The following is a 21,946-nucleotide window of genomic DNA, read 5'->3' as shown; positions in this document are numbered from 1 at the left end:
TTTTGTTATTTCATGTTGGCCGAGATCTCCTGTACGTTAGCATTGCAAAGGCTCTAGGCTCTGCGCACTTATATCGGGTTACAAAGTGTTGTCTCAACAGCCCTCTCACTGTTTAGGAATGCAAATTACCACTTCCTGAAAAATACAGAAGATTATAATAGTTATCGGCTAAGCAGTAATTCATGAAACTCCATTTACACAGGACAAATAACAGCAACACAGGACCATAAAGCCCCACGTGTGCTAAAGAAAAACAATTTTTCAAATATTCAAACTGTTTTTCCTACCTCTAAACTGGTTTTAACCACATCACAAGTGAGAGTAACACCAGCCAATAAAGAAAAAGTAAAGTGTGCTAAACTGTCCAAAAAATCAGCTTATAGCTATAGCATATCTCACAGTTTTCAGCCATTTCATCTAAGACTTTTCTTATAACAAACAAACAAACAAACAAAATGATGAAAGCAGCATTTACTTTGTTGGAAATGCAAAAAATAAAAATAAAAATACTGCAAATTTCATAAAATATTTGAAACTAATTTTGTTTTTATAAATAAATAAAGTGGTGTTTATCTTTTTTAAAGTTTTTTTTATTAGTTTCTGCTTTATAACAAAGTGAATCAGTCAAACATATACATCTGTTCCCACATCCCTTCCCTCTTGCATCTCCCTCCCTCCCACCCTCCCTATCCCACCCCTACACCAAGCACCAAGCACCGAGCTGATCTCCCTGTGCTATGCGGCTGCTTCCCACTATCTACCTACCTTACGTTTGGTACTGTATATATGTCCATGCCTCTCTCTCACTTTGTCACAGCTTACCCTTCCCCCTCCCCATATCCTCAAGTCCATTCTCAAGTAGGTCTGTGTCTTTATTCCTGTTTTACCCCTAGGTTCTTCATGACATTTTTAAAAAATTCCATATATATGTGTCAGCATACAGTATTTGTCTTTCTCTTTCTGACTTACTTCACTCTGTATGACAGACTCTAGGTCCATCCACCTCATTACAAATAGCTCAATTTCGTTTCTTTTTATGGCTGAGTAATATTCCATTGTATATATGTGCCACATCTTCTTTACCCATTCATCCGATGATGGACACTTAGGTTGTTTCCATCTCCGGGCTATTGTAAATAGGGCTGCTATGAACATTTTGGTACATGTCTCTTTTTGAATTATGGTTTTCTCAGGGTATGCCTAGTAGTGGGATTGCTGGGTCATATGGTAGTTCTATTTTTAGTTTTTTAAGGAACCTCCATACTGTTCTCCATAGTGGCTGTACCTTTTTTTTAAGTTTTAATCATCATTCTTGCTGTTAAAAATTATTTAAAGTTATGTCAAGTTTTAAGGATAAACTTTGGGGTATTTAAAATAACATGTTTGGAAAATAGAACCACATTTTTAATTGGCAGCATTATGCTTTGTTCTTGGTAGGATCATCTTTGTTTCTTCTTTTTACATCCCAATTATAAACCCTGGCCATATTGACTTCTGTGGTAGTAAATTGATCTCGAAGAAAGTCCAGGTCTTCCTCAGGAGAATCAAGATTCTTTGTGGCAGTCGATAAATTCTTTTCCAACAACACCTGAGCTTCATCAATATCATATTCAAGCATTACATTCGCCCCCAACCACAGACACACTTTATCGGTAGGAGGAACTGAAGCTTTGCAATACAGGTTATGGGCCAGTAAGAACCTGGTCTCCAGTGAATTGGTGGACTCTTTTTTTCTTCTGCATGCACTTTAGAATTTCTAAAGTCTGCTTAATTTCAGGAATCTGACCTTTTAGCCTCCTTTTCTTTTGAGCAAGGTTGAGCTCCATAAACTTATACTTCTGGTACTGTTCATCCAGCTTTGTCAGTACTGTATCTGCAGTCTCATTCCCAGGCTGTTTCATGAAGGAATCTACATCTTCCACGAAAACGGCCTCAGGAATCCCCAGGTGGAGCCGCCGCCCACTCCCTCCGGCCACTTCTCCCAAACCACAACCCTCCTTACCGGCCGCCATCTTGGGGAAGCCCGAATTAGAAGATTATGATGTCCATTTTATTGAGATGAAGGAACTGAGTCACAAGAGTTACATCGTTTGCCCTGAATCATAAAGCTGATTCAGTGTCAGTTAGAAATTAAACCCAAGCAGCTGGAAGAACCTGGAGGCTTGCTCTCAGTCAAAATAGGAAGATCCTGATTATCTGAGAGTTTTGGTCCTGGTTCTGCCACCCATTCACTGTGAAACCTTGATGAAATAATTAAATTTCTTTGGACCTCAACTATCTGCACCTATACCATAAGCTTATTAGTCTCTTTCAATGATATGCTTTGTGATTCTAAGGATCCTAGGTCTTGAGAACTTTTAAAGAAGGGTAAGAAAACAGTGCAATGTGAGATTACTGGACAAGATGGCAGAAGAGAAGGACCTTGAGCTTACCTCTTCTCACAAGCAAAAGAGGAAGAGCCTGACATATTTTAATAATATCCTCTGACATTGTAAACTGCTTCCTACATGACGCTTCATGGCCCTTCAAATTCATAAATTAATTTAATATACAACTAACTTGTGGGATTTCCCTGGCAGTCCAGTGGTTAAGACTTTGCCTTCCAATGAGGGGGGTGCAGGTTCAATCCCTGGTTGGGGAACTAAGATCCCAGATCACATGCCTTGGGGCCAAAAAATCAAAACATAAAACAGAAGCAATATTGTAACAAATTCAATAAAGACTTTAAAATGGCCCACATCAGAAATCTTAAAAAAAGATACACACACACACACACACACACACACACACACACACACACACAACTAACTTTTACAAGGCAAGTACCGCTCATCCTGGTTCTGCAGATGAGGAAAATATGGTCCAGAGAAGTTGAACAAGTCACCTACGGTCACACAGCTAGTGGGAGGGAGGATAGGATTTGAAGTCAGGGAGTCTGGCTGGAATCTGAGTTCTTAATTCTCACACTTCTGCCCCTAAAAAGTCTCCTTTTAAAAAATATCCAACTAATCAAACAGACTATGGGGCTTCCCTGGTGGCGCAGTGGTTGAGAGTCCGCCTGCCGATGCAGGGGACGTGGGTTCATGCCCTGGCCCAGGAAGATCCCACATGCTGCGGAGCAGCTGGGCCCATGAGCCATGGCCGCTGGGCCTGAGCGTCCAGATCCTGTGCTCCGCAATGGGAGAGGCCACAACAGTGAGAGGCCCGCGTACCACAAAAAAAAAAAAAAAAAAAGACTATGAATGTTGTTTTAGAACAAGGGTACTAGAAAACACTTTTCTTCTCCTGAAGAACTGTTAAGCTTTCTCCCACAGACAGTAAGAATAATCTGTAATGACTATGTTTCCTTCTAACTCTGGTCACACAGCATCCTAAGGCCAAAACAGTAGCTTGACCTAATAAAACATTCAGGACATTATGGCAGGAATATCCCTGCTCTTCCTCATGTCCAATTCCTGACTTTTCCCCCTTTTCTTATATGTATTAACTCAAGTAAGCCTCTTCAAATCCTTTGAGGAATTATGTGTGCTATAAATAACATAATTCAACTTAAAAACAATTTCCTAAACTATGAATGACATAAATCATGTTTCATACAGACTTTGTGCCAAAAATCTATCAGGAGATCGCAGCTTGGACCAGCTGTCACTTGTAAAGTGTGCTGAGAATGCTCACATTTTGGACAGACCCTCTTACACACCGAATGATTTGAAGCACGTACAACGTGCTGCTCCTTCTCGTGCCCTCAAAGGGCTGGGCGTCGGCTGAGGAGAACAGAGCTATGGGCAGGACCCCATGTGAGGGGTCAGTGTAAAAAGGGGGGCAGTTTTGACAAAACCATCCTACACAAGTTGAGATCCAGGCTCAAAAAAAGAGAATCCAAATATCATTGCAGTAGGAATTTGGAAGAATCAAGGATGATTTTTCCGTGGGACAGCAGGTGAACCATGTGCAGGCCTGTTAGGAGGGAGTGACCAAAAGAACAAGCAGCCGTGTCTGTGGGTAAAGATGTTCTAAGCTACCAAAATGGAGATGAGCACATGCCTTTATGGTGAAAGCCCAAGTTTTTTTTGTTTTTTTCGTTTTTGTTTTTTTGCAGTACGCGGGCCTCTCACTGTTGTGGCCTCTCCCATTGCGGAGCACAGGCTCCGGATGCGCAGGCTCAGCAGCCATGGCTCACAGGCCCAGCCGCTCTGCGGCACGTGGGATCTTCCCAGACCGGGGCACAAACCCGCGTCCCCTGCATCGGCAGGCGGACTCTCAACCACTGCGCCACCAGGGAAGCCCTGTTTTTGTTTTTTTAATGAATAGGAACTCACTAGAACAAAGGCCTCTGTGTACAGCAAAGCAGTACGATGAAGGCAGAGCACAGGGTCCTGGTAAGCAGTCAAGCTACCAGTCCATCTACACCTGAAATGCCTCTGTGGGTTTCTACGGGCCCCTGCTCCTTGCCCCTCACCTGCCCTATAGGACAGGGACACACAGGTCCGCTGATTCCTGCTGTCCTCTCAGCAGAGGAAAGGTCTCCAGAACACACCCACGTCAGGGGCAAACCCCAGGGGTCTGCTAGAGCAGGAAGGGGACAGGGTGTGGACAAACCCAGTCCCTTTGGTTCTTACCCCCCAAATCCTCTCTATTGTTAGGGTGACCCCACGCCCATCTCCCTCCTTCCAGAGCCTGCGCTACCCCCTCCCCCAGTACCTACATTACCCCCTTCCCTAGCGCCTACATTGCTCAACTTTGTCCCTCCCCTTGTACCGTCCTGGGTTATTCCCCAATTCCCCTCCATTCAGGGTCCAGAGCTCCCCCCTCCCATCCTCTCTAGGGTTCTGGGTTATCCACCCTTCCCCTCCCTTCCTAGGTCCTGGGTTGCCCCCTCCATCCAGGATCCTGGATCACCCCCCCCCCATTCTGGGTTATCCCCTCCCTCATACCTTCTAAGGTCCTGGGTTACCCTTCTTTCATGCTTTCAAAGGACAACCAAGAACTTCTACCTTGTTTAGGACTGCCAGAAACCTGGATTTCCACCCATCTTATTGTACTTTCCTAAAGCAAACACCAGCAGAGGAAGGAATGCCTGGACAAGGATTTTCCAACAGCTGTACCGGTGAGGGGCTCGGGACCTCCAAAAACATCGGGTATCTTCAGTGTACAAGAGAAGTCACTTGCTTTTCCCTACAAGATACGTTTAGTAAATTCCTTCACACAAATTCTCCACATGCCCCAACAAGCAAGAGACCAATTCTTTTCTTTCCAGTCTCTCACCTGAATTCTGCCCTGAGATGTACCTAACCTGCGTGAAGGCCAAACTCAACCAGGTAAGTCTCAAGCGTTCTTTAAATTCTCACCAAACAATAGCCCTCCTCTCTCCAAAAGACCTAAGGTAAAATCTGAATAAACAAAGGGTTATTTTTAAATCAACAACAAGGCATCCTGTCGCCTGGCACGCATGCACCGAGTTCTGGGGTGGCTTTGGGTGTGATGAGCTCTGCTGTCCGTGGTCCCTGCCATGAGAGCAGAAGGACACCTCACCCCCAGAAAGACAGGCAGAGCCCCAGAGTGGAAACTGAAGCAAATGTATGGAGACGAGAGGGAAACTTTTAAGACATCAAGGACGAAGTACAACTCATTACCTGGCTTCCAGGCCCCGTGAGGAAACAGATGTGAGGACCCGTCCCCCAAGACTGGCCTGGAAACGCCCACACCCCAGCTGACAGGCTGGGCCTGAGACTCAAGTCCCATCCAGAATTCAGTGCAGAATTAGAGAAGAGTGAGTGACCTGTGATCAGTATCCATGCTGGACTAAACTGCCTGTGCGAACTATGATAATGGAGGGCCACGCAGCTAAATACCTGGGAGAAAACTTCAGCCCTTCTTAGAAAGAGAGGAAAATACGGTGTTGTTAACAGCTTTGGCAATAAAAACGTAGTGTTTACAATGATTCAACTTCTTTGGAAAGTATTTACCAACTAAAAGAGCATGGACCACATAAAAGAACACTTGGCATGAAACATTTCCGTCAGACGGCGACCTCCCTCTGACGGGGCCCCTCGGGTCAGAAATTAGGGAAGGGAGCCCTTGGGAGCAGTCGCGTGACCCGCGGGACAGCGTCCTGTCTGTTTGTGAAGCCCACGGCTCCAGGCCTGCCACACACCAGCTGTGAAGCAGTGAGAAGGATTTCCGGGGGACAGCAGTGTGAGGGTGCGGCACATCGGGGGCGTGGGCAGTCGGGCTGGCGATGCAGGGATGGAGATGTTATGGACACACAGAAGGGGCTGGCACGGCCCATCCTGGCCTGTCACCCGTGCCCACACCACGTGTGGCTGCTAATAGCTGGGTGTTCCAAAAGACGTAACCCAGCACCCAGCCACACGGGTCAGCCTGGAATCCAGCAGGACATGACCTGCGCAACGACAGACCTGAAGACACCAGAGGACTGGGTCCCGATGAGCAACTGGGCTCCTTACCTCTCCCCTCCAACAACACAATTTCTCCCAAATTATTCTGCAAAGTGAGTGTCACCTACCCTAAAAGTTACCTAGCTTTGTTTTCTCTAAACCCGCTTGTCCTCTCATTCAACACCTATGTGACAAGCACCAGGCAAGATCAGTGGCTAGTGGCTACCTGGCTGGACAGCACAGAAAGCAAGCATTTCCATCACCACAGAAAGTTCTACTGGACAACATGAGACCAGACACAGTGACCACACACAGAGAAGAGCACAAGAGACCTGGAAAGTTCTGCCCTCCTGAAGCCCACAATTTGGGGATGACAAGCTTTCATCAAATAAGCAACACCAACAATCGAATTTATCAGTGGTAAGTACTACAAAGGGAACTGCAAGGTGACCCCAAGGGGCTGGGGCTGGGAAGTCCTTGCTTACAAGACAGGCAAACTTGCTGAAACAGAAGGGCCTTTATGCCCCTGTAAAGAGCGTGAAGTTCTGCCCAGAGACAGACAACAGGCTCACAGACTTGACGGTGGCCTAGAGTTTGGAAGCACAGTTCCTCTGACAATTCACAACACCATGAGGTCACCAGTTAAGCATTTCTGATCATTTCAGTTTGGGCAGACTCCCATCACACACTGACAAGGAAACAGTAACTCGGTTAGGTCAAGACTTCGTGGGAGCCAGTGCTTGCTTGTTATGGCTGTGGAATGCCTGAAACAGAGATAACAAGCATCTGATGCGTTCTTGTCATGTGGTTCAGGCTGCCCGGAAACCAGGGGATTAAGGCTGTCCTACCAAGAGTGTGAACGTCACAAGCAAAGGGTCTCGGCTGCCTCGCGGGCGGCGCTACTTGGTGGAGAGGCACCCCAAGCCCACTGCGCAATAGCTCCGAGCTTTCTCCTTACTCCCCCCTTCCACCTGAGTGTCACACTCCTTCAACTGCGTGAGCCCGAGGAGAAGCGCTAAAGAGCTACAGGACTGATTTTTGAAGGGCTGGATCTAGACATCAAACAGACATAAAAAGCAAATGGCTCCAAATGCTGGTGGAAAGGGAAACTTACATAAATTAGGCCCTCTGCTCTCCAAAACCAGTACACATACAGGCATAACTCATTTAATTGCACTTTGCAGACAGTGCCTTTGCTCACTTTGTGCCCTGGTGTCATGCTTTGGTAATTCTTGCAGTATTTAAATTTTTTTCATTATTTTTATATACTCGTTATGGTGATGTGTGATCAGTGACCTTTGATGTTATTATTGCAAAAAGATTACAACACACCGAAGGCTCAGACGATGGTGAGCATTTCTTTAGCAATAAAGTATTTTTAAATTAAGGTATATACTTTTTTTTTTTTTGCAGTACACGGGCCTCTCACTGTTGTGGCCTCTCCCGTTGCAGAGCGCAGGCTCAGTGGCCATGGCTCACGGGCCCAGCCACTCCGCGGCATGTGGGATCTTCCTGGACCAGGGCACGAATCTGCGTCCCCTGCATCGGCAGGCGGACTCTCAACCACTGCGCCACCAGGGAAGCCCAAGTATATACATTTTTTAAAGACATAAAGCTATTACACACTTAATAGACTACAGTACAGTATACACATAACTTACATGCACTGGGAAACCAAAAAATTTGTGTGACTCACTTTTACTGTGCCATTCACTTTATGACAGCGGTCTGGAACCAAAGTCATCATATATCGCCAAGGCACATCTGTATTCTGCAACTTTTCTTAAAACTCTGAGTTTACCGCAATAAACCCCAAAGTAAACATTGTTCCCATTTCAGATGAATGTCTTAAAAATCTACTCTATACACTGTCTTGTCTCTTTATACCTAAGGCAGGAGCCACCCCCTTTCGGGACACTGCTTGGTGACTCCAGGTCATCAGCAGGGAGATGCTCAGGGCACTGAAGGCACACAACTGAACCTACTGCCATCACCTCCACGCGGATGGGCCTGGGTGACGGGGGCCTCCCGTGGGGCTGTGCCCCCTGTGCTCCCTCCTCCCCGGCTGTCCGCTGTCATTATCTCTCACCGATGACCTGCTGCTTCCAGTTGGCAACAGGTGTAAAAACCCTACTTGTGCAACACACAGCAGCTCCCCCGGGATTGCAAGGGTCCCTCCGGGCAGAAAAGAGGAGGAGGACTTTGCGCACTGACTTGGCGCTCCCACCTCCTGGACGTGGCTGGGAGAGGACAGATGGGCGGGTAGCTGTGCTCCAAACAGGGCGGCGTAGTGCTGCACGGAAACCAACGGGCCCTTCCAAGATGGCAGGTGAGCCAAGAACATACCCTGGAGACCCTCTCTTGGAGCCCCATCAGCTGGCATTTTAAAGCCAGGCTGTTCATAGCTAACCTACACTGAGTAGACTTGTATGAACTCACAGAAGGGTCAAACAGAAATAAGGAACTGCATTATTCACACACAGCGTCTGGTTGTCCCATCACCTGCCCACACCCCAGACACGATCACTCTTGGGATCCTACCCTCTCACTGTGGTTGGAGACAGACAAGCTCCATCTTAGAGTGTTTTAGACACAAAGCACCATTGACCACACCCAGGAAAGAGGATCAAACAAACCAGGAAGCAAAACAATTGCCTTCACTCTGAGGGTCCCTAGCAATTAGAAAGAGTGCACAGAGCAGCTGCTGGGGACCCACCAGCTGGCGGCTTGGTGAGAACAAGGATTATGAGTTGACCCATCCACTCAGGCTGTCATCAGCACTGGGCCTTCTCTTCCAGAAGGCATTTGGGGTCAGGTAATGTGGACCCTATGTGGCCAAATCCCAAACACAGACCTCACAGTCTGGGCAATGCAGCAGACACTTGTGCAAAGCCCCATTATTTGCAGATGTTTTCTCATCTAAAACCTCCTCCTCAAGATTTCAAAGTATTCCTCTGACAACCACAGACCTGGAAATCAGGAGGATTTGTGGTAGCAGACATTGGTGGACGTTTTTGAAGGAACACAGGAGAAAGGTATCAGATAGAAAAATGCGGAGCAGGCAAGATGGGTCTTACTGACATGTAGCCACAGAGCGCTGCTGGGGCCTCTAAGCCTGAGAAATAGTGCTTAGCTTTCTCTTGGTTTAAATTTTTTCAAAAGTCTCTCAAACGCTTGCCTGAGTTAATTCACGCTTAATGCCTGCTGAGGGAAGATGTGACCTGCTTCTCAGGCTGCAAAGTGGTCTGAAGGTCATGCATGAGGCTTTGGAAGGGAGAGGCTGAACTATTACTCATCCTTTCATTGAGGCTGATGGGTGTCTGTAGTTTCTCTTACGTGCTTCTTTAGCCTGCAACCTAGCAGATTCTCAAGGGGGAAGGGAGGGAGGTGGTTACTGAAATTCAGGACTCATCATCTCGAGACAAAACAGACTTCTCACACAGAGCCCTCAAATGAAGCCCTTCCCTGCTTCTCTGGACTTTTTCTTCCAGAAAGAAAACTCAACTCTAATATTAAAGACTGGAGATGCTTATTTGAGCTAAGTGAGGGCTGTCACTGTACTACAACTAGCACCGGCCCTCATCATCATCACCAGCTCCTCTCATTACTGGCACTGTAAGGCCGGCACTTTAGACAGCTTCTCACGGTGCTTCTCTATTTGTCCTGAAGCCACAAAACCACCTGGGTGCCCTGTTAGGAAAGGAGAGTCTTGGACTCACCCTAGACCTAATGAATCAGAACCCAGGGGTCCTGATCATTGGGAACATTTGGCCAAGATGATCTCATCTCATTTAGTCTTCACTGCAATCCTAGAAAAACTTATTTACCTCATTTGACAAGGAGGCAAAGTTACCTGCCCGAAGTTGATAACCAGGCAACGGAAGGCAGGGATTCGGACCTTCTGGCTGAGCACAAAGAAAGTCACGTGCTAACCTGCCCAGCTGTCCTGCTGCCTGCGACACAACAGGAAGTGGTAGAAGCTTTCCTTCTATCAAATTACAGAGCAGCCCATACTGTGGTACAGAGAAAGGGGTGGGGCAAAGACTCCAGAAGGAAGTAAGGCCAGTATTTACATCCACACACGTGTACCCCAAGCATAATCCAATCCCGTTTGGGGGTCCTGTGCTCTCCCTGAACCCCGGGTCGTGCCACCTCTCCTCCCGCCGGGACCCCCATGGCCCACATCACCACAACTAGCAACTGTAAGCCCCACGCGTGTGCGTGATGGCAACCATGGGTTGGGGGGTGAGCACCTGTGATACCCACCAGGAAACTCTGAGGCTTTTCCTAATAAGTATGAGTTAGCTGATGGACTCTACACACTACCATTTGGCTTGTTAGGAAATAAGTGAGAAGCATTTGGAAATAAATCTCTGCAGGAGACACTGAAGTCATATACACTATGTATACACACAGGACACAGCCTGGAAATGCATATTAAACACCTTTGGTTACATCCATTAAACAACAACTGCTAACAAAGTCTTACATTTCTAATACCAATTCAGTCGAAGGGAAAATTTCAAAGCAGTGTTATTTGTATTAATCTGACAAGTATCCAACTCAGATGTACTCGCCCCAGGCTTCCTTCCTCCACTACAGCTCAACACACACCCGCACACCCTTGGAAACTGACTTGTTAGCTGGTATTCAGTATTTTAAGCAGGCTCCATGAGGACTGAGGGCTACTCTCCTTCCAGAAGGCAGGCCAGAGCCTTCCTTGCTGAGCACCTTTGAACATGGGGCTGGAAGTTCCCGCTCTGCTAACTCTGCACGGGTCACAGGAAGACCAGGTTGGTTAGGACATGAGAAAACTCAGCAAAGCAGAAACCACTACCTTATTTGGGTATTTCTAGCCGACATTCATCACATGCACAGAAACTGCTGGTAAATCCAAAATGATTCAAATTGCACTTGCTTCTAGAAAAGTTTTACTAGCCATTTGGGAAGTTTTAAAAGCTCTTAACTTCAAATGCCTTGTGATAAAATAACAATAGGACTAGATGCATCCCAAGTCATTCTTAAGACAATTAGGCCAAAATGCGGGCTAAAACGTCAAGAAGCTACTTGGCCCCAACTACAAGCAGTGGAACCATAATTACCTGTTTCTCCCCACAGTGTGTCGGTGCCATTGATGTCTATTTCATGCTCCTTTTCCAGTCCCAGCAAGCACTGGACCACCTGTCAGAAGTGGCAAGGTAATTTAATGAGTTCTCAAAGCCATATGTGCTTATTGTATCCTATGTATCAAAGGAGAGAGTGTGCTGTTTTTTAACCATGATTATCTTATGCTGCACAAGGAGAGAAAACATAACAAATATGGTTTTCCAGCATAATTTGTATGCTATTCACACTTTCGCTTTGAGAAGGAGAAGAAAAAAAGACAGTGAATTTCGGCAATATTGTTCAGGATTACTAGGTACTCAGAATTCTAATGAATTCCAACATGACCCAAATATGCCAGCCTAATCAACAAAGGACAGGGGAGATCATACACAGTGCAGTTTCTGCATAAATCGCCAGAAGATGGTGAATCCCTTTTTTCACAAGGAAGGAAAACAAGGTGATGTACATACCTTTTCAGTAAAATAAAACAGTGCTGTTCCAAATTTATCTCCTGACAACATTATTCTTTTCCCTCTGTCAAAGGGCAGGCTGGGTCATAGGTGTGGAGGCAGGGGTGCTGGCCCGTGGGGAAACAGAAGTATCCGAGCCCCGAACCAGAGCCAACGTCCACCCTGCTTGTGTGCAGCGACCAGATAGCTCACCGAAGCCATTTTCCAGTCTCTCAATCCACTCCCAATAAGGGCCCTACATCCTAGTCCTGAAAACCTGTGAATGTTACCTTACATGGCAGGAGGGGACGTGCGGATGTGATTACGAATCTTGAAATGGGACGATTATCCTGAATTATCCAAGTGTATATTTGATATACACTTGATAAGAACACAGCTGTTTATAAGAGGGACAGGAGGAACCAGGGTCAGAGGAAGGAAGAGATCAGGAGACAGGAGCCTCAGTTAGAGTGACACACTCTGAAGACAGAGGCAGGGTCATGAGCTAAGGAATAAAGGTGGCTTCTAGAAGCTGGAAAAAAATAGAGAAACACTCTCCTCTGGAGCCTCCAGAAGAACACTGGCTTCCTGACCCAACTTAATTTCAGCCTCTGACCTCCAGAACAGGTTGTTTTAAGACACTAAAGTCTGTGGACACTTGTTACAACAGCTTGAGGAAACTAATACACCCTTCAAGTCTTTTGGTGAACAAATCCTGTCCTTTTCCACGAAACAGTTACTGGATGGACTGCAGTTGCTTTTCCACAGCTCCCTGCAGCCAGCTTTAAAACGAGCTGAGACCAAGGTCACATCCATGTGGCTTCCCTGTGCTCCCTAAGATGATTTTGCACATTCTGGACCCACACAGATTTAGGGAACAGTTTAAAGAGGAAAAACATCTACATTCAAGTATGTGTACTTAACGCGCTCTCTCTGAATCTATGTATATGGCATGGGTAGTTAGAAGTATTTATTTACATTTTTATTTTAAAGGAATTATAATAAACCCACCACATGGTAACATTTAACACATTTTTATGAAATGTGTATTTTTTCATTTTTATGAAATGAGTATTTTCTCCCAAGCTAAAATATTTAGATAAGTTGACTTGACTAGCATCGTTTCACATTTTTGTAAATCTCTTTTATGTCTGTATTAAGAAAAGACAGCTGCGTTTTCTTATATGCTTCTGCATTCAACTTATTGCAATATATTGTGTTGGCTGAAGTAGTGTATATGTATATTTTTGATGTTTTAAATGCCAACAATAAGCTAGCAGTGTGTGCGTGTATCTGCTCTAGTGTTTTAAATGCTATAAGTCAGCCAGCTGGCTTTGCAACCAAATTTACGTTTTAGTCACTGTGGGGAAGAATCTTACCAAACACTGGCAAACTCTATAACTGCTTGAAGATACGTAATACAGCAGAGAGAGAGGATAAAATATTATTAAATTCACAGACACACGGGTCAAGAGATGCCAATGAATTCTTCAAATCGAGGAATACTGACACCTACCAGAAGTGAAGTGCTCAATGTAACTACGGCATGAAGTTTTCCTTCAGTGCAGGAACCACGAATGACAAGCACTCTTTCCCGCTACCAGAGCACTGAAGTTCTATTTTTAAAAATCCTTCAAATACTCAAGAACAAGTTCATAATTAGGATTCCATGTGATTATTGTTAAAAGATCACAAGGACAAAAGAATGAATCAGAGGGGAAAAAGGTAGACAGCAGAGCTAGAGGGTAAAAATAGAACAAGGAAGGAAGAGGGGAAGAAACAAGGAAGAGCAGAGAATGCACACCGGGGAGGGGCTCCACGTGGGAGCAGCCAGCCCCTACCGGGCCAGCACGAGACTGTGGGCACTCCCCTGCATTTTCACTCACAGGACAGGCTTGATAACAACAGAAGACCTTTACACGTGGTGAAACCCTCATTTTCTTTCATTCCTTTGGTGCATCACAAGCTAGCAACTCAGAAGAAGGTGGATGCAAAATACCTGACCCACTGGGCTACACGGGGCTCCCAGTTTCCCAGGAAGGGCCCTGGCAGCCCCACTCACCGAGCTGTGGCCCATGCTGGCGGCCGCTGTCAGTGCCTGCTGCAGAGCCTGGCTCTTCCTCAGCACGCCTGGCTGGGGTGGGCCCACGGACCACTCACAGGTCAGCAGGTAGCGGAGAATGTCGCCGTGGCCCCTCAGTGCGCTGTGGACCAGCGCGCACTGGCCTTTCTTATCCAAGTGGTCCACCTGGGCGCGGGGGAGGGGAGGAACAGGGGAAGGTCACGGTTTAGCATCACTTTGTCACAGTGCCCCACACATGCTCTGCACAAACCCCATCCCACTGCAGGTGTAAGGGGATAATGTCCCAGTATGTCTCTCTGGAGAGTCTCCGTCTGAATTACTATGATGTAATTAATGCACTATTCCAGGCCTCGAGTTCCCTCTGTACAACTAGTGATCACAAGACATCCTCCTAGCAAATGACTCAGAGCTCCAAGTTCTCTGGGAAGCAGGTACGAGGACAGACCAAAACCTATACTTCCCAACCTTGGTAACGTGGGCAGAGTATCCTAAATCTGCTGTGACAAGCTATGGCTTGGCGAGTAGAGACAGGAAAGCCAACGAAAAGAAGGGATCTGGAAAACCCAGCTCTGAACGAGGAAGAGCAGGCAGGGACCCCAAGCGGCATTTTAGCGGGGAAGGCAGGTGACCCAGGACATACCAAGTGTGGCCGCAAAGGCAGGAAGGCCGTCTAGCCCCAAATGGGGAGCACCCCAGTGCTGCAAACCCCCTAATGGTGCAAGAGGCAGCAGACGACACGTCATTCCCTGTCTAAACCTGGAAATATTGGGCTGGAAGAGGAGTCAGGGTCCAGGCTTGCTTACAGTTCTGAGGATGCTCTACACCTCAACCCAGAGGCTTTGCAAGAGCCACTACACAACCCATCCCCTCCTACAGAGCTTTCAGTTAGCCTCCGGATAAAGCCCAGCCACGATCTGGAAGTGGAAGTGGAAGTGGAGGTGTGGTGATGAACAGTAATGGACTCACTGGGAAGGCTTACCAGCAACATTTCCCTTCTTCCATGAGCTAAGGGTGACCTGTCCCAAATGCTTTATTTTTGAGAGAAAAAACCCAAAAAGACTCCCATAGTTACTATAAGCCTAATGTCTTTTCATTGAACTTTAAAGATCCTAACTATAAAGAAGAAAGACAAATATCAGTGATTTACTTCTATTGTTGTTCAAAAGTACCTTCTCCCTTCCCCAATGAAGTGCTTATAATAAACCTAAACAGAGTTTACTGTGAACTTGGCACTGTTCTCATTTAATCTCTTAACATTGATAGTCCTCGAGTAACCCGTTAACAATATAGTTACTTTGTATTGTTAATATACTGATTTACTTATGCTCACACAACAGCCCTGTGGTAGGTCCTGTTGTTATGCCCATTTTACGGATGAGAAGCCTGAGGCACACAGGCTCAACAACTTGCCCAACGTCCCAGCTGGCAGCTGGAGAAATGAGGATTTGGGGCCTTCTAGTGTTCCTGCAACCATATGCTTAAGCATATGCCTTCCAAGGCCCATAGCACTCATTTTATTGTTTTTAAAAAAAAAAAAAAAAAAAAAAAAGACATGAAACGGAATAAGAAGAAAGGAGAAAAAAAATCAAACATTTATATCTTTTCAACCAATCCAGTGCTGTGTTAAATTCTGTGATAAGTTCCAGGGCAACACCTGCAGGCTTTTGAAAGGATGGCCTTACTCAGGCTGCTGGTGGTCAGGAGCCTCCCCTTGGGCAGGATTAAGCAGAGTAAGAGCTTCGAACAAAACATACGGCCCCCTCTCTTTCTCGGAGGTGGCGCACACACCCACATCAGGCTACATCCCACACTGTCTGGAGCCTGTAGCTCCACCTTTTCTGTTTATGTAGTGATTTCTGTTCACTGCTATTTGACAAAGCAGAGACCAAAAGGAGCTTGGCCCAGAAAATGAGAATTCTACAAGCAGTGAAAGACCACTCCCACCTTCGCCCCCACCTCCCCCCTGGAGCTGCTTACCCTCGCCCCCTTCTTGGCCAGCAGACACACCAGCTTCGTGTGGCCGGCAGCGGCCGCGTAGCAGAGGGCGGTCATGCCGTTCTCCGACGTGCCATCCAGGGAGGCGCCAAATTCCAGGAGCAGAGTGACCACCTCCTCGTGGCCGAGGTGAGACTGGACGCACAGGATCGGGGCGTTATTTAACACTTCGGTCCTGTAGTTCACGTTGGCCCCTCCCAAAATTAGGAGACGGCTCACCTGTTGGAGAATGTCCCCCAACAAGATTAATTTCTCACGTAGATGTCAGTCACAACAACATCTGTGGAGAAGGGTGGTATTCTTGATCCAGTGGTTCTCAAACTTGAGTGTGCACCAGTATGACCTGCACATGCACTGAAAATGGACATTCTTGCCGGTGGGAATGTAAAATGGCCCAGCTGTCACAGAAAACAGTGTGGAGGTTTCTTAAGATCCAGCAATCCCACTCTGGGTACATATCCAAAGGAAATGAAATCAGGATCTTGGTATCTGCACTGCTGTGTTTACGGAAGCACTATTCACAATGGCCAAGAGACGCAGGTGAACTAAAAGGTCAACAGATGAATGGAAAAATGTGATATGTAAATACATACAGTGGAAAATCACTCAGCCTTTACAAGGAAGGAAATCCTGTTACATGCCACAGCATAGATGAACCTTGAGAAAATGAGGCTAAGTGAACTAAGCCAGCCACAAAGAGACAAATACTATATGATTCCACTTACACAAGGGACATAAAGTAGTCAAATTCATAGAGACAGAAAGTAAAATGGTGGCTGCCAGGGGCTGGGAAAAGGGGGAAATGAGAATTGTTTAATAGGTATGGAGATTCAGTTTTATTCTGGAGACCTACTGTACAATAATGTGAAAATATTTAACACTACTGAATTCTGTCCTTAAAAATAGTTAAGATGGTACATTTTATGTTTTTTTTAATCACAGTTAAAAATTTAGAAATGCACATTCTCTGGAATCAGACCTCTGTATTCAGTAGGCCTGGGGTAGGGCCTGAGAATGTGCCTTTTTAATGAATTCCCCCCAGGTGATACTGATGCTGTTGGTCTGGGGACCACACTTTTTTTTTAAAATTAATTTAATTTAGTTATTTTTGGCTGCATTGGGTCGTCATTGCTGGGAAGGGGCTTTTCCTAGTTGCGGCGAGCGTGGGCTACTCTTCGTTGCGGTGCGCGTGTTTCTCATTGCGGTAGCTTCTCTTGTTGCGGAGCACAGGCTCAGCAGTTGTGGCTCAAGGGCTTAGTTGCTCCACGGCATGTGGGATCTTCCCGGACCAGGGCTCAAACCCGTGTCCCCTGCGTTGGCAGGCAGATCCCTAACCACTGCACCACCAGCAAAGTCCCTGGGGACCACACTTTGAAAACCACTGTTTGATCCAAATAAAAACAGAAAATTCATTTTGGGGGGCAATGAAATAATCATCACAGGATTAAATAATTAACAGTGAGATAATAAAGCCAAAAGTGAAAGCAAATACTCTCTTTTCTTTACAAGGAATTGTACCTTCAAGAAAAAGCAGAACACGTGAAAATGTTCACATGCTTGGGGTTGTCAGCAGCACAAGACTCATAGAAAATCATCGTCTTTTTCTACTAATTACTACTAATTTATACTAATCCACCACCCACTTAACTCCTTAAACCCAGATATCAAGGGAAGTTTGTAATCTGTAGGTTTTAAAATAAAATCACAGAATACCTTATGCAAATTTTAGCTATACTAATATCTTCTTCAAATCTCCAGGTCATTGGAAAAATGACACTCCTTTAAACACCTATTAAGATGCCCACTGTAAAAAAAAAGTAAAAAAAAAAAAAAAAAAAAAGATGCCCACTGCGGGGCTTCCCTGGTGGCGCAGCAGTTGACAGTCCGCCTGCTGATGCAGGGGACACAGGTTCGTGCCCCGGTCCGGGAAGATCCCACATGCCGCGGAGCGGCTGGGCCCGTGAGCCATGGCTGCTGAGCCTGCGTGTCCGGAGCCTGTGCTCCGGAATGGGAGAGGCCACAACAGTGAGAGGCCCGCGTACTGCAAAAAAAAAAAAAAGATGCCCACTGCGTTTCTTCTAACAGTTCCCTTCAATGGTCCCGGATCGACATCAATCACTCCCGACAGACCCTGGCCACTTCCAGGCTGCCCATTAGGTGTGAAAACCACACAGACTGGGTCTCTTATTTGACCGGAGACACATGGGATCATTAAAAGATACAGAAAGATGACAAAACACACAAAATTCAAGGTATTTCAATGATATGGTGTCCACAAGAGTAGCTGACAGAATACCTACCAAGTGCTAGAAATTATTATTCTGGTGGTGACACCACACCTCAGAAGAGTGAGCCAGTGTACAGACAGGTTAGAACCCAAGTGTAAGACCTGAAGCGGTCTGGGCTGCTACTGAAGCCGGAACCCCGGGTGACCCAGCCCTTCAGCTCCTTCTCTGACCTCGTCTCCCAGCACCCTCACCCTCACTTGCCCGCACCGTGACCATGCTGGGTCTAATGCTTGTCCTACAACAACGGCAAGCAGGCCCTGGCCTCCTGGTCTTTCCCTCTTTCTCGTATAGTTCCCTCTGCCAGGAATAAATACCCTTTCCATAGCTACAGATGACAAAGGATCACTTCCTATGGGTCCCTGCTTCAGTGCCAGGACACCAGGGAGAAGTCCCCCCATCCTATACAGAATGCCCCCAGCCCTCCCCATGCACACGCCCCCGCCCCCAACACACACACACACAGAGGCCGACCCCGTGCATGGCCATCTACTCTGCACACTCCATTTCCCGGCTCAGCCCATGGCACAAGATACTGGTTCTAAGACACAGAAGTTCACAGAGAAGAGAGGTAAACAAAGCCCCTTTATGGGTGAGGATGGCCCACGAGTCAGTTCCTTTCTGCCGTTACGACCATCACTTACGTTTAAGGAAGGACCGCTTGAAGTTGGAGGGAGGGATAAATTAGGAGTTTGGGATTAACACATATACACTACCATATATAAAATAATCAACAAGGTCCTACTGTATAGCACAGGGAACAACACAGTATTTTGTAATAACCTATAAGGGAGAAGAATCTAAAAAATTATTTATATATATATATATAAAACTGAATCACTTTGCTGTACACCTGAAACACACACAACATTGTAAATCAACTGTACTTCAGTTAAAAAAAAAAGGAAGGAAGGGGACGGCTTGTACCCAACTGACCAACACCTGCCTCGTCATTCACCCAATCCGGGGGACCATCTTTCAACCCCACCTGGGTCAGCACCAACCCAGCCTCCTGCAACCAACCAGCACGTGAGGATGGAAGGGCCGAGAAAACAGGGAGGAGAAATCAGGAGAGCTGTCCCTGTCCCAACAGTGACCGGCGACGCTCAACCTCGGGCAAACCCATCCCTGCCAAGCTTGCGCTACCACCCTACGTAGGTTTGCTCTTAAAAACAGCACAGACTCAAATAGGATTTGAAAGCATTTTAAAAGTGTAAGTGCTCAACAAAAGTAAGGGTTTTTGAGAAAATTATTTTCCTTTGAGTAACTGCCAACAGTATAGCAGGAATAAGACAGTGCTGCTGACACAGTTGGGGATTTTATCAAGGCCTAGGAAATCAGTTCTTAGGCAAGAGGAATGACAGAAGAACCCTAGCAGCTTTTTCAAAGCACACATAACATCACTGAGGGGCACATCGGTCTCTGGTCGCCAAAGGACAGGCAGGAACTGTTTGTAAATTCCCAGGGTGACTTTGACAGCCAGTTACCCTCTCTCTCCCCTCTCCCACCAATCCCATTCCCTCTTCAGATTCATGAGCCTAAGAGAAAACGATGATGAATTAAATAGTCTGAGTTCCCAATCAGCCCCTTAACTAACTTGCTGTGTGATTTTCAGAAAATTACTCCACCTCTCCGTGATTCAAGTGACTCCTAAGAAAATGACAGTACACCACCCCATGTTTCTACTGGACAGAAACTCTTTCCTAAGAATGTTGGAAGGTGTGGTTTCAGTGCTGTCTTCCTGAATACTTTATAAGAAAAGTCTTACGGAAGGTATGTGCTTAGGAGCAAACCTTTCCTAAAGGTATCTGTTATCAGTTCTCTATCTGCTTCTTCGGAAAGACATTTCCTTTGTGGGTGCAACGCTGCAGGTATTTTTACCACTTACCCCCCAATCAGGCTGTGGATCTACCCCGCATCCATGTTTCTTAACCTCGCTGCACAGTGAAATCACCTGGGAGCTTGCAAGTTTCCAAAGTCCCAGCCCCACCCTTGGAGATTCTGACTTGGCGAGGGCCCGGGGCTCCCGAGTGGTTCCACCCAGCAGCCATGGCTGCAAACATGTCAGGTGCAGAGCGCACCTGTGGAAGGAGACGGGCTTGCTCGGCGCAGGCACCCTTCCCGCTGTGGGATGTGAGTCACCCTACCACTGCCCTCACCCTCAGTTTCCTCACCCGAAAGGTGGAGATAAAAACAGTTTCATCTCCTTGGGTTGTTGTGAAGATTAAAAATGAATGTGCCATACACACAAAGCACTTAGCACAGCCCTCAGCATCCTGTAAGGGCTAAATAAATATTACTTGTTACAATCACCTTTGATGGAATCTTTAGAAGAGACAAGGGCCCTAGTCCCTGACCCCCTGCAAGGCACAGGAGGGCGCTCTGCCCCAGGAACCTGGCGACCCGGAGGGTCTGGCCCCCCTGGGCTGCTCACCAGCACAGAGTAGCAGGGAGACCTCCTGCTTATTTGAGGGCAGATGTGGACCCATTAATGCCTCGTGATGGGCAGCTCCCCTTCACCACCACCAACCTGCACACTCACAAGTTATCCGGTGCTTACAGTAGAATCTCAGTTTCCAGAAGGAAGGTGAAATACAAATAAAAATGACTCACTTAACCATATAATAAATGTCAAGTATTCTCCCAAGAGCTTTAACATCTCAATGAGGCTTCCTATCACTCTATGATGCAGGTTCTTTTGTTACCTTCCTTTTACACGTGAGAAAACTGAGGCTCAGAGCAGATAAGCCACAGATTAGCCCTGGGCACAATGCTAATTAGTATCACAGAGCAGTCCAGCAGCCAAAGCAGCAGCTCTGGCTAAGAGGACTCTGCTTTCGAGGAAGGGGTTTTAAATGGTTCTTCCTGTACATTTTCTCCCAATCACATGGACATCGTCGGGTCATCACCACCACGAAGCTCCCCCTGGATAACACCTGGAACTGGCAATATTACCTATATACTTCTGGATTTGATGAGTACAAGAAAATAAAAAAGGGGCTGGGGGGTAGGCAAAAATGATGTGATCCTGAGGAACAGAAGAGGCACTGTCCAGCAGGGTCGTAAAGAGGGAAGCTCAGTTTTCTCATTAAGTATGTTGGAGGTTCTCATCAATACAACCGGTGTAAATGTGTGCTGCCCAGTAGTTATGCAGAATACGACTGGATCCTCTGAGCCAGCGAAGTTAGGCCAAAGTCCATGCCTAGCTCCTGTCTCCTCCCCCGCGCCCCCAGCTCCAGCTCCAGCTCCAGCTGAGAGAAGAATCACAACCTTAATTCTCTTGAGCGCACGGCCTTCAGGAGCCTGTGGCTGGCAGCCGGTCCTACTGGACTACGTGAGCAAAACAACCAGCTGGACGGGAGCCTGAAGGCACTGGCGGCAAGCACCCCAGTGGGCCAGCCAGTGCCCGGGCTGGCATAAGCCTGGCCTGGCAATGGGAGATCACATTGTTAGAAATCACAGGCATACCACCAAAATTAAAATTCATCTACCAAGTAATCATTCGGGAGCAAGTCGCTGTAATTGACCAAAGTAGCAAACTGCAATTATTGCTCAAAATGACATCCCTTCCTGTACTGACATTTAATACTCTCTAAAAACATTCCTTAATTGCATGCATAATTGTAAATT

General features: G+C 46.5%; 2 protein-coding genes across 6 annotated transcripts in view; both read right to left on the bottom strand.

Annotated features, from left to right (window-relative positions):
• TANC1 (tetratricopeptide repeat, ankyrin repeat and coiled-coil containing 1) overlaps positions 1 to 21,946 on the bottom strand; it is a 238,992-nt gene that overhangs the window by 20,696 nt on the left and 196,350 nt on the right. For all 5 annotated transcript variants that reach the window (XM_060106241.1, XM_060106238.1, XM_060106236.1 and 2 more), the window contains 3 exons: positions 16,014 to 16,250; positions 14,016 to 14,201; positions 11,501 to 11,579 (listed from right to left, as the gene is read on the bottom strand). In XM_060106241.1, coding sequence (XP_059962224.1) covers positions 11,501 to 11,579; positions 14,016 to 14,201; positions 16,014 to 16,250 — 502 coding nt within the window. The remainder of the gene's footprint in view (positions 1 to 11,500; positions 11,580 to 14,015; positions 14,202 to 16,013; positions 16,251 to 21,946) is intronic.
• On the bottom strand, positions 1,381 to 2,012 carry LOC132495196 (prefoldin subunit 3-like). Its single transcript, XM_060106898.1, is given in 2 exon segments — positions 1,381 to 1,732; positions 1,734 to 2,012. Coding segments are annotated over 2 exon segments (594 nt in total). The 3' UTR covers positions 1,381 to 1,417.

The sequence above is a fragment of the Mesoplodon densirostris genome, chromosome 8 (assembly GCF_025265405.1).
Source record: "Mesoplodon densirostris isolate mMesDen1 chromosome 8, mMesDen1 primary haplotype, whole genome shotgun sequence".
Classification (NCBI taxonomy): domain Eukaryota; kingdom Metazoa; phylum Chordata; class Mammalia; order Artiodactyla; family Ziphiidae; genus Mesoplodon; species Mesoplodon densirostris.
This window is presented reverse-complemented; position numbering and strand designations above follow the sequence as displayed.